The sequence below is a fragment of the Phalaenopsis equestris genome, unplaced genomic scaffold (assembly GCF_001263595.1).
Source record: "Phalaenopsis equestris unplaced genomic scaffold, ASM126359v1 Scaffold205151, whole genome shotgun sequence".
In the NCBI taxonomy this organism is placed as follows: Eukaryota; Viridiplantae; Streptophyta; class Magnoliopsida; order Asparagales; family Orchidaceae; genus Phalaenopsis; species Phalaenopsis equestris.
This window is the reverse complement of record NW_018224663.1, coordinates 210,659-224,206: the sequence shown is the minus strand read 5'-3', so window position 1 is coordinate 224,206 and position 13,548 is coordinate 210,659. Positions and strand designations below refer to the sequence as shown.

Sequence of the window (13,548 nt, the reverse complement as noted above, 5' to 3'; positions counted from 1 at the left end):
ATAAAGCCGAACAATATGATAGTTGGGACATCTCTGGGGTTTCTCCTGGATCTGTGATGTCCCCTACTTTTCTTCCCTTTGGATTCCTTAAGTAATTGTTCCTATTTTGAGCCATTTCCATTTGATTTTCCCATGTCCAATCGTGAAAACCTAAACTTTGAAATCTTGAAAGCAAAACCACCTGATCTTAATCGAGAGTTTTCTTAAGTGATTTCTATCATTTAAGATGTAATTAACTATAGGGGCTTGCCTCTATAGGGAACCAGGAACCCAGATAAAATAAACCCTATCTAATTTTTATGTTAGATAGGGGAACTTGTTGGCCTTTTTATAAAAATATTTCGCAGACCAAACGGATGTCACAAATTGTTTAGTCTAGATGATTAAATCCCTATTACAAAGTAATATATTTATTCTTCGGGATAAGTGTATTGCTTGTAGTATTGTGTTAAATCATCTAAGCTATTTAAAATGTGAGACTCGTTTGGTCTCACTTATTTTAAAAATTAAAAACGTTACTTCTTTAAAAATGTTATATTTATATTTAAATTATTTTCAAAATCACAAAATCATCACCGTTTCCAAACTACGAAAGTGAAGGTTGGACAATAAAACGGCCGACATGATGACGATCACTTCTATTAAATATTTGTTGGAAGTAAACATCATCAAGAAGTTTGGTCCATTGAAAATTTATATTTTGATAAAAGGGCAACCATGACGTTCGTATCTACACTATTTATAATATTATATGATAATTGCACTCATAGTTGAGCAGTAAGATCGACAAACATTTGCTTAACCTGAATTTAAAAGAATGACCTTCTCATGATTAATGCTTTAATGGGAGCCCAAGGAGATGGAAGCGGTGACCCTTCTGATTATGATAGATCTTTGATTGTTCCCAAAATAAAAAAGAACTCTCCAAAATTTTCCTATTTTGTATTTAAAAGAAGGCCTACAGCATTGGGTGTGGTACCACCTCCAACTCAAATGTGTTGTGATTGGCCATAGGACCCTGGACTGTAATAATTCCGTAGATTTGGGTTAGGTGAGGGGAGACATCTGGAGGCCCATCGGGTTTAGTTGTTCAGTCGTTAGTTATTTCTTTACTCGTCATTTGTCATCAGACATAGGTCCCTGGACTATATTAATTATTTGAGCTTTACATAGAAATTTTTTATTTATGGAATGCTGATGTTTTCTGTTCCATTACCGCTGAATTAATTTCTATCACGTAAATAAAACCTTGCTTTGGCTGCATAGAAATTAGCCGCCCTATTAGAGTTGAGTGATTAGCTAACTAGTGATGGTAAAGCTTTCTACTTAGTAGGATTGTAAGCGACTCACCTAAGGGGATGAATGCTCCACTTCACCCCTGTTGCCAAAGCTAAAAGAAATTCAGTAAGTTGTCGAGTCAATTTAACCAATGAATGTTGCCAACTTCTATTGGCAAATTAGACACATTAATTGGTCAAGCTAAACTTTTCAGACAAATCTAAATGGGTTTGACCATTTTGTGGTGGTCAATTCTCACGTGAGACTATTGGTTGTGACATATATGGACATCAGAAAAGTCGAGGAGATGAAGTGCATATAGCATCGAAGCAATAAGAAACCAACCACTACGCCAAGAAAGACATGCAGCATTTCATGAGAGAATTCTTGCAAATGTAAGGCAAAATAAATATAAGGGAATTACTCCATCATGCCCAAAAAAGGGATGCATAGTTGGCAATATTATTCTAAATTTTAGAAGAGAGCAAAATGCATATACCCCAATGAGCCATCAACCAGCAACACTAAGGCAATGATGAGTAAAAATAAACTGCATAGCTACATTTAGGGAAAAATCTCGCCTGAAGGCACACACACATTTTTGACTTCATCTCTCATAAGATAGCATACTTGAAAAAAGCATCTTATTGATTTCACACCAATCCCATTTTGTACAGGACAGGAAATCGACTGTGGTTAATTAGTGCTGTAGAACTAAAATCCCAAACGACTAATTGCAACTTTCAATCATTCTTTGTTTTTTTTAAATCCAAAGTGCAGCGGGAAATAAGTGCACACTCATCCTGTTCTCTGTTGGATACCAACTCATGGGGATTTTAGATACTATTTTTTTGAGCTTTGGATGGCATCCAAAGTCTTTGTTATGCGTGATACTTTCACAACCCTCAACCAATATGCAATAAAGGTCTAGCATATGATTTCTTAAAGATCCAAGTTAGCTGTAGAGAATAAGTATAGCTATAGTGAATGAATATATCAAAAATATTTTGAAACATTTGTATGAAAATACACAAGAACATTATACATCTTGAATAACCACAAAGACTACCTGCTTAAGAATGGGAGTAGCACATTTTTCCCTCAAGCTTTGTGCATCAGAGTAGGTTATGCATGGCACTGGCTTCAACTCCGCATACTGCACAGACATGAAACTTAATTTTAGTATGAACAGTTTAAAACAATGAACCCTTTAAAACTATGAAAATTTTAAAAATAATTGTTAGAATAATAAAATAAGCACATTTAGTACTTTTTTCCTTAAAAAGGTAAAAATCACACAGTAAAACAATATATAAATAAAATAGAGGCAAAGGAATATCCAAAGTATCCCACGACATTAAGGCAATCAGTAAGTTAAGGATGTGATGCACAAAAAAGAACAAATAAGATCCACAAATACAGCAAAAATGTGTAGAGTTTAAATTCAAATATCAAGTTACAGCTCAACAAGAGCATGATTAATAAAAAAATAATAAAAAAAAACTATAGCCTTCCACTAGGAAGATTTAAATACAAAAAGCAAGGGCCTTAGGAAAGAGAAAAAAGTTAGCAAAAGAAGTATAAAAGCTCTTCAACTAGAAACATTGTCCTTCACGGAATCCACTCATATGACTGCTTCAGTGATTCAGGATACAATGGATCACCTTTCCTGCCAGACAAAAAGAAATCTCTACCATATGGAAAAGAACAATGCTTTATAAACAATCATAATTGGACCAAAGTTAACATTTCTTAAAATTACATCTTACAAGCACAGCATACAACACAAACTTCATAGTCCCAGTTTACTCTAATTCTAGCCAGAATGATATTCCATCTCCTAAAGTCCTCAACAATTTAACATATATAATAACTAGGTCAGATGTACGTGTTACTTGAAACTTGATAGGTGCAACAATATTTACTGTCGTGACCCGGCCCAGAGCTTGAAGTACCAAGGTGGGAAAGGGCAGAAACGGACGGTAGGACGCTAATAACATATCAATCTAACAATCATAATAGTCCACAATAACAACCATCAAGAAAAGAAAGAGCCACTAAACCTTAACAATATCCAAAGAGATCATCTATACTAACATAAAGACATTCAAACCACAATAGTACAGGAAAAGAAAACCAAACATAAACAAAGTTTAATACATATGCTCACTCGAACCTCTTTTTCTATAGACATACTCTCTCATATCAGTCATTATAATTTGATTGAGCTTTCCCTGAAAGAAATAGTTAAATAACACATTAAGTTTAAATCAATTTAGAGAAATAATTACAATTTTGATATACACTAAATCAATATGCAAAAACTTGCACATGAATGTTCAAAAAAAATGATGAAAATCAATAAAGTAAACCGTAAAATTTCATTTTAAAAATAATCTTTATTATTTCATTTTAAATCATTTACATTTTTTAATTGTTTTTCCTTTAAGAAGTTATCTTAGGAGCACCGTCAAAAACTTGTACCAATAAATATATAACTATTTTCATTTCAATATTCATGCATGGGTAAAATAGCATCTTCAGTTAGGACACCATGACTCTTGATTGACTCAATCATCTACTTTTCATTTAAAATGAATAATTACTTTCAAACATTGAAAATATTTATTAAACAATTTTATGATACAAAAGGCGAAATAATTTACATCATTAAATGGTCATTTCATTTTTTAATTATTTTCTTACAATCATAGAAATGTTTTAAGCTTTTATGAAACAAATGAAACATTTCTTTTAAAACAGTACATGTCAATTTAAGTTTATTTGTGTTGTCATAAATTTAATCCTTTGAATAAAAGAAAATAAATTTAATGTATATAAAACAATAATTATTCACTTCAATTTTTAGGAGATTTGTGTTATAATTTAATATTTAGGTACCGCATTTCTTAATTTAGCACCTACAAATATAAATCACATCTTTAAAATTTTTCCTAATATATATAAGTATTATTTTTATTTTGTATATTTATGCAAATTAAATACATAAAATTAAAAAGATACCACAAGCATTTTCCTTCTTTCTGACAGAATAATCACTCAGACGCCTTCAAAATCTTTTAATTTATGATATTTTAAATTTGAATTATTGAAATTAATTTGTAAAATAATACTTAATACCTACAACTTCAATTGAAGTTAAGCATTATTTTAGCATACATAGAAAAATTTTAACGTTGTTAATTTGGCCAACTCTCCTCATCATGTAACTCACGCGCGTTTAAATCTAATGACTGAATCTAATTCATAAAATTTTAATGTTAATTTCATAAAATTTTTAATTAGAGAAACATATATAAATAAAAACATAAACACTTTTCTTAATGACTCAGTTTGTTCCTCCCCTACTGCATGCATGCTTACTCAATTCCCTCTCCCCAGTTGTTCGACTCAGATGCATGTGAATTGCCCCTTTCTGGTACACAAACCTCTCCCCTTCTCTCCTTCCTCTTCGCACACGTCAATTTTAGGTGGCCCTCACGACACAATTTCAATGTTGCCTCCTAAGCACATTCTTCCTACACTTGACAATGTTGTCGCTCAATCTACTAAGGTTACACACGTGACACCAAGTGCTACATCATCAACTCGGATCGTCGCCTACAAGCGATTGTGACCTTCGACTCCTTCAACTATATATTATAATATAGTTATTATAATCTCTTCTCCTTATATAAATTTTGCTTTTGAAATATAAAAATTACAATGAAAACAAAAATACATCAATTAAATAGTTGTGGATATTTTCCTTACATATTTGAAACTTTCTCTGAAGTGGCATTTTTTTTCTGATTCATATTTCCATTGAATATTTACTAACTAAACTTCTCTATTACAGAGTTTCTTAATATAATAATCTAGTATCATCGCATGCTCTTCAATATATGTCAAATCAAGTTACATATCAACTAAATCTACAACAAGTCTGCTCGATTCATTAACAACCACCTCCTAAGCGAAGAAATATGAAAATTATTGTGTAATCCTTGCAAGTGTGCAAGTAGAGCCACACTCTAAGGCATACTTCCAATCTTCTCCATAATTTCATATGGACATATATCTTGACTCAATTTTCCTGTTTTTCAAAAGTGTTGCATATTATTCAATAGAATGACTTTGATAAAAACAAACTCCTCTATTTCAAATTTCACTTATATGTGTTCAGCATCATAATATTTTCATTGTCTATTTTGCACATTCTTTAATATATTTTTGATCAAATGAATCTTCTAAATAACATTGTCTACTAAGTTTACACCAATAACTTTCTTTTCAACTGTTTCAACCCAACACAATGATGTCATGCACTTTCTTCTATAAACAGCTTCATATGGAACAATTCCAAATCTTCTCATAATTATTATTATAAGCAAATTCTATTAAAGATAAATGTAACTCCCATCTCCCACCAAAATCAAGAACACATAAACATAGTAGACTTTCCCAATTTTTAATAATAATCTCTGATTGGTCAATTGTTTGTGGGTGGAATGCACTATTAAAAGTCAATCTTATAATAGTAGCCTCCTGAACTTTTCTCTACAATCAGGATATAAACATATCATCTTTAATTGAAACTATGGATATTGGTATCTCATGAAATTGTACAATCTCATTAACATATAATGATGCCAATTTCTCAACATGATCTTTCTGTCTGACTGGAAAGTAATGGACAAACTTAATCAACCAATTTACAATGACCAAAATAGCATCATGCCTTTGTTTGGGCTTAGGAAACCTAACCGTAAAATCTATTGATAGCCTCCCATCTCCATTATGGTATTGGCAATAGTTGGAACTAACTACCTGACCTTAGATGTTTTGCCTACTAACATGTAGGAAACTTGGCCAAAAACTCTATGATGCCTCTTTTCAATCCTAACTACCAAAATATTTTGTTGAGCTCCTATTACATTTTATTACTTCATTAATGTATTGTATAGCCTGACAAATGTGCTCTTGGACAATTTTCTTTCTCAAATTATCAACATCTGAAATGTAGATAATATCTTTGTATATCAAGTATTTCCCTAAACAGTCTGTCTTGGCTTACTCTTAAGATCTTCTAAACAATAACATCTCTAGCTAGTGAATCTTTGGTTCTACTTTTTAAAGTAGACTAAACTATTAGTTGATTTAACTGAACAATAATTTCACCACTACAATCAATCACTGATAGTCAGATTCATTCTATATTATTAATTAATTATTCCTATTGAGTAATCAATCAATTCGAACTACCCAAAACCTTCCTACACAACGCATCTACAACCACATTGTTTTTCTTGGGTGATATTGTATATCCAAACCATAATCTTTAATAAATTTCAATCATCATCTCTATCTCAAATTCAACTCTTTTTGAGTAAATATAAATGTTTTAACTATGATATCATGCAAATAATCACTTTGTTCCGAGTAAGTCAACTACATCCATGATCCAACATTGACAAAAACTTTTTGCAATAAGTTAAAAAAATTCTCTTTTCTATTTTCCTCAAATCCAACTACCAAAGAATTACCACTCATTATGCACCTCAACACACCTTGTCTATTGTCCAACTAAAGAAGTTTCTCAATGAATGTATCATAACTCCACAAAAAATATGTCAATTAAATTGTTCTTCAAGACACTAGCCTAAGATGAAGGGCATTTAAGCAAAGGTAAACTGTACAAAACGTGAAAAAAAAAGACAAGAGGCTATACCCACCTTTTAAAAGCAAAAGGTGAAAAGTTGGACAAACTAAAGTTAAGAATTTAATATAACTATAACATAAGCTAGGATAAAAATTCTTTTTAAATGCATGATGATGACTTGCCTTTAAAGCCATACCAATGACTGCAAGAGGAAACCCATACGTGAGCATTAATGCAGACCACTCTGATCCCGGTAAGATGGTAAAATATGCCCCAAAACCATACCTGGAAAGTGTTAAACACTTAAACAGAAAAATCACTAAATCTTTTCTATAGCCAAAAAAAGAAAATAACAATAACAACAATAATAATAATAATAATAGCAACATTAATAGTAAGACACCTACTTACGAGAGAAGTGAGCCACCAATTGCTAAACCAATGTCCCCAAAGGAGATCTACGAAATAAAAAGAAATTTCAATTCTTAAGAATAGTTGTTCCATATAGATACCCAAGTACAAAATGTTTAGACATGAGATGGAAATGAAAAGGCAGAGACAAAACTTCTAAATCTTTGATACATAGGATCTCCACATAATATCAAATTTAGTAGTATGAAAAAGTATATTGTCATAAATGCTTATAACCTCTGTTGCTCTACCAAAATAGAATAAAAATGTCAACAAAAATTGTAGATTTAAGTTTAAGTAAGAAAAATAAAACTCTCCTTGAAACAAACATCCATATTTTGCATGAATCAATTGATCAAAGCATTGCATAACAATATTAACAGAATGCAGTTCCCAGCAATGCCTTCTCATACATTTCAACCTATTGAGGTGTTGTGAAGGATTCCACTTATACACTCATAAGAGAAGAAGAGGAAAATGATGGCAAACCCAGCCAATGTCATATAGTTCAATAAAAGTGGTGCAACAGCACATTTCAAGCATAAAAATTTAGCATGCAGGGAATTGTCACACCCTTAGCAGTATAGAATTTGAGTGAGATTTTTTGGTTGTACTGCCATGAAAACCTAGCTCAAATGGAATTTTGTAAGCGTTGAAAAAACTTTAAATGTCGTCTTTAGCAAACTTCAGGTGGAGGGCGAAAGGGTGGCTTCTTTGAGCATGGATTGATATTTTTAGGGAGGTTTATTTGATTTTGTAAAAACATATAGTTTCTTATGGGGGATGAGTTTGTGGAGATTCAAAATGTTATATTTAAGGAATACCTCTACTCGAAATTGTCTTCCATTTTGTCCATCATCAATAAACATGTGCTTGACTGATGAAAACCAAAGTATCCAATGCTTGCTATTAGATTTTTACAAAGTGTTGATGATTGTGGTGGACCACCAACTTGACAGGGCATTTTTTTATCTTACTTGAGAATTAGAATTTGTGGTTTGGAAAGTGCTCATAAATATGGGAGTGCTATTTTTTGGGATTTAGGTAGACTGTGAATATGCCCAACATTGGCAAGACAAACCCCTCAAAGTCTTTTATTATTATTATTATTATTAGTATTATTATTATATGTATTTTCATGGGGTTTGTATAAATGATGAATGAAGATTCCTATAGTTATGATAGATCTTAACTTTGCTGAACATCTAGAGGCGAAGCTTTGAGGATTTAACATTAAAATTAACAGCAATTCATTCCTGTTTAATGATGATCCCCACCAGTTATAATTTTCTAAAAACCCTTCCCAATATTAAGGAGATATATCCCGTGGGATTCATTTTGATTTGAGTGGAGGAGAGTGGTAGCTCTTATGACAATGCTGCAGTTCATTAGTCATATCGGTGAGGATCTTGGCATTTTCCACGATAGTGAGGCTTTAAGAACCAAAGCTTGTAGTGTGTGTTTTCGTGTTTTAAGACTTAATTTTCCAAGAAAAAGACTAATGCTAACATTTGTAATTAATCCAAGATCAATAAAAAGGGGCAATACAACCCTTTCTTTTCAATCTTAGATGCAAAAGGTGTAGATGTATGCATGCAGTATAAAGACTAAGAGTGATTTTGATCCATAAAACACCAATAAGTTAATCAACGCTAATAAGGTAGTTGATTGCAAGTGCTCAAAGGAAATATAAGCAGGACGTTGAGGTGTATTGTGTGCATGAATGACTCTTACCAATCTTCACAGACTCCTTAATTTAGAGTTCCTTTGAGCTCTTTACTTTGATCCTTTTCCTTAATATTCCTACTTTTATTGGCTCTATTCCCATCTGGATGGATCCTTGCTACCTTAATCACTCTAAAATCCCATTCTCTGCTTCTAATTCTTGGGTACAATGAGAAAATAAGAGAAATAAAATTCATCAAGAGAAAGACTTTTGGATACAAGATTACATATATTAATTGACTTAAATTTGCACATTTGAATAAAAAAACTTTATATAGTGTTATGTATAGGAAACTTGAATAAATTAAATAACTAGATATTGCTAAGGATAATCTCCTAATCATCCAAGTATAATAGGCCATTAGATAAGAATTGTCCATGCTCGTAATGAAGCAATTTTAAACAAGAAATTATATTTTATCTCTAGATCCATATCATTTGTTAAATATGATCTTTCTTTCAGTGTTTCTGGTAAGACTTAGTGTGACGCTACCCCAAGTCTTATTGATTCCTCAAGTCAATGGGACATAACTTCTTGATATTATACTAAATGTTTTGTTTGCATCCCTCCAACTACAGATTTCTACTAATGCAGCTAAATTATCATATTGTCATTCCCCTTTGTTGCGTTGTTGGAGATTTTCTTCAAGTTTTTTGTAGGTTTTAGTGGAATTGTTTATTACTTTGCCTTGTGTAACTCATGTGAATGTTATTGTGGTCGTGACTAGGTTGCTATGTTTGGAATGGCATGCTTTTTGTGCTGCTCTAAATTATGATAATCAATCATTGGATCCCTTTCTTAATTCCTCTATTCTTTTAAGATCCTTTAGAGTCAAGAATTGTAAATGGCTTAGTGCAGGGGCTTTATCCTCATGTCACCATTCAACATTCCTTACCCTATTATGGTTGATGGTAGCTTGGCTTTCCTGCTTCTCTTATGCCACTAGCTGCACCCTCACTCATTAGTGCACCCTCTTCTAAATCACCAACAAGCAATGGTAGGATGATAAGGCTTCTCGTAAGTATCAGCCACCCGCCCACCTATTCTAACTTTTTGATAGATTGTCTTGATTTTCTTTTGCAAGCCATTGTGGCTTTAGCATATTTGACTGATCAATCTGGATCATGGAACATATGGTGAGACTATGAAGAACATGTTTACGTCCCTTTATGGTTTTATTCTTTTGATTATTTTGGCCAATTGTACTTTGGGCTCTCCTAGGGCAACTACTTGGGTTTCTGTAAATATTTTGAGAAGTGATCATCTATTTTCTTGCTTTAATTTCAGCAAAAAATTCAAAGTGATCTTCTAATTTCTTGCAAAAACTTATCATAGAGCAAGCTATATTTTCCAAGTTCCCATATGCAACTTCTATACGTGTGTATATATATATTATATATATATATATATATATATATATATAGAATTGGGCATGGCCCTAAACTTCTTAAAAGTTACAAAAAAACTAAAATTTTGAGATGGTCTAAACAAAATTCATAAGACATGAATTGAAATCTCTTCCGTCCTCCTTAGAGGTCAACAAAGAGTTGTTAGGTTTGTTAGAAATGATTTTATGAAAAGAAACTATGGCTTTCCATGGTTATGTAAACAATTTTCACTCTCCTTCCATTTGAATGGAGTTACATCAACCAATTCAAACCATCATCCCCTCTTTGCATAAATTAGATTTTTCATTTGAAATAAACTTGCATACGTGGAATTTGTAGCCCACCATGTTGCCTACATATAGCTTATTGTGCTCTATGGGCTCAATTTCTTTTCCCTGTTTAACAAGGGCATGATTGGAGCTTACAAACAAGGCATAAAATTTAATTAGACAACAATGATAATAGAGCTCATGGATTGTGCCTCCCCTCCAGAGCCATTTACATCTGCGGATGGTCAAAGCTTCAATATTAACTAACATAAGATGGTTTGCCCCTCCTAATTGAGCTAACATGAGGTCATCATCATCTGCTTTTTCCAAAGTTAGTTTGAGGGTTTCTTTTTCAGCTTCTATTTTTTATGGCTTTTACTAGGTCTTTTCTTTCTCTTCTACTTTTAATCTAAAGAATATGAAAAGTCAAATGTTGTTTAATACAGATATAGGTCTTGTAAATGGTCATACTGACTTCTAATCCTTCACTTGTAGAATGAACTCACATACCACTTTTACATAATTTTACAAATACCTATTGTGGTTCATTCCTATGATAGACAACAAATATTTCCCATAAATAGGCATTCCTTAGAATTATATGACATGCATACAAGGGAAACATATCACATGCAACTTCATCCATGTATTGCCAAATGACGACATCAACTTTGAATTTAAAATCACTCCTAATCCAGCCCAATGAGTGAGAACTTGAATAGGTTGAAATAACTAATCCAAATTTGTGTACTAGGGAAGCATATACAAATATGAAGTCTAAAATGGCATTTAGAAATACATTTTACCAAAATTTTCATATTAAAAAGCAACTTCCTTGGATCATCTTTGTGTCGTTAAAGCTAATAATTAGCATCTTCCAAGGCTGACAATTAAACCACATCAGCATTGGTGATAGTGAGATTTTTCTTAACTTCCAATGGCTTAGGCCTCTCCTAAGGGTGTCATTTTCATTAATTTTCATCTTAGCGTCCCCTGAGCTTAGCATAGGAGCAATAAGGCACCTTCCTCTACTTCTCCTATATATGCTTCTCTTTCTTGAGTGGAACTATCAGTTTTGACTTTGCAAGTGAGCAAAATGCATAACTCATAATCCAACAACCAACAGTAGCAAGGCATCAATGAGAAAAGATAAGACAATTGCTGGCGATCTCACTTAGAGGCACAAGTCGCATGATTTTGGCAACATTTCGCTATCTCAATAAGATATCCCTCCTAAAACCAAAAGCATTCTCCCCTCTCCCCTTCCCTCCAAGGAGGTGATACATGCATGTTCGACAAATAGATGATGTGGGATTAATGTTTCACTTGAAAAATTCAGCTATTTTTAGCTTCATATTTTCGGGAGCCTCATGCAGTCATTACAAGGAGTACCCATGCGGCCATGTGTATTAACTAGTATGATCATGTAGGTTGTTTTCTGTTGATGCAACTCAGTAAGAAATTGAGTTTTTTGAAAAATTCCATAAAACCATTTTGCAAACTTCTTACGAAATGTGAAGAGTTTTAGCAAATCCAGTGATTTTTTAGGGTATGAAATGAATTGAACATGTTTTATATTCTCAAAAGAAGATTGTATGCAATTAATAACAGGAATAAACATGTAAATATAAATTTTATTTCATAATTCATAGTTCACAAATACAACTGAAAGAAAAACAAAAAAAACGGACTGATTCAAAATTGAAATTGCAATAAGGAACAACTACTCAGACCCAAAAAATATAATAACTAAAGTAAATACTGAAAAGTACTGGAAAAAAGAAATTTAAAACTAAAAAATCTTTCCCAATGAAGACGATTATGCTAGTATCTAAATAGAACCTGTTATGCAAAAATATTAATGAGTGAGTATGACAATGAAAATTAATAAATAACAATTATTTATTTAAACATAAATGAAATAGAAAATTGGGCATGCAGTATGAACAACTAATAATGAATATATAACATCATAGAATCGCGGAAGTAATTAAGGGTGAATATACTACATTATAAACAAACGATTAATTATCAATCCAATAAAACCATACCAATACATAACTTAGTAGTTTAATCAATTTTAGTTTAATTTAAAATTATATAGTCAGTTTTAATAGATGGCCTGAAATCGAGAAGGTCAATACCAACCTAAGGAAATTTTGTAGAGTCGTCATTTCGTGGGTGGGTTCATCAGTTCGGCTAGTTAATATCCAAAAGAGTTCCACTAACCTATACACCATCACACAAGCATTCTAAATTTTACAAAGGTATAATATGGAAGAAATATGCTACTTCACATAGGCCTGTGATATGACAGGAATTTACATGCAATTTCATAAAAGTAAAGTTCAAGAAAATAAAATATTAGAATTGTAGGCTTTATTCACATAAAAGGAGTTATGCAGCAATAGAGTAAGGCATTTAATGATTGATCATGAGCAATAATTGAAGCCTACAGCAAGTACAAAATAATAAATATTACTGAAGTAGCAAGGTTTAACACCCCTAATCAGTAAGTGTAAGTCATAGTCGTCATCATATGTGTGTGTGTGTGTGTGTGTGTGTATCTATATATATAAATATATATATATATATATAGTGTGTGAAAGCCCAAAGGCTAATATATTAAATAGAAAATAGGATACAGATAGATTGTGTGGGAGAGCCCAAGCATGACACCATGCCCACATGATAACCACAAATGATTTCAAAAAGAGAAAATACAGAAAAATACATGAGAGACAGGAAGAAAAAACTAAAAAGTGCCAAAATATGTAGTATCAGGTAGTTTCAGAGAGACCCATTTTACCTTGC

At 32.2% G+C, this 13,548-nt stretch overlaps 1 protein-coding gene across 2 annotated transcripts in view; it reads right to left on the bottom strand.

Annotated features, from left to right (window-relative positions):
* LOC110036325 (thylakoid membrane protein slr0575) overlaps window positions 1-13,548 on the bottom strand; it is a 29,574-nt gene that overhangs the window by 8,736 nt on the left and 7,290 nt on the right. For both annotated transcript variants that reach the window (XM_020740741.1, XM_020740742.1), the window contains exons 2-4: window positions 7,352-7,398; window positions 7,123-7,225; window positions 2,348-2,434 (exon numbers count right to left, since the gene is read on the bottom strand). In XM_020740741.1, coding sequence (XP_020596400.1) covers window positions 2,348-2,434; window positions 7,123-7,225; window positions 7,352-7,398 — 237 coding nt within the window. The remainder of the gene's footprint in view (window positions 1-2,347; window positions 2,435-7,122; window positions 7,226-7,351; window positions 7,399-13,548) is intronic.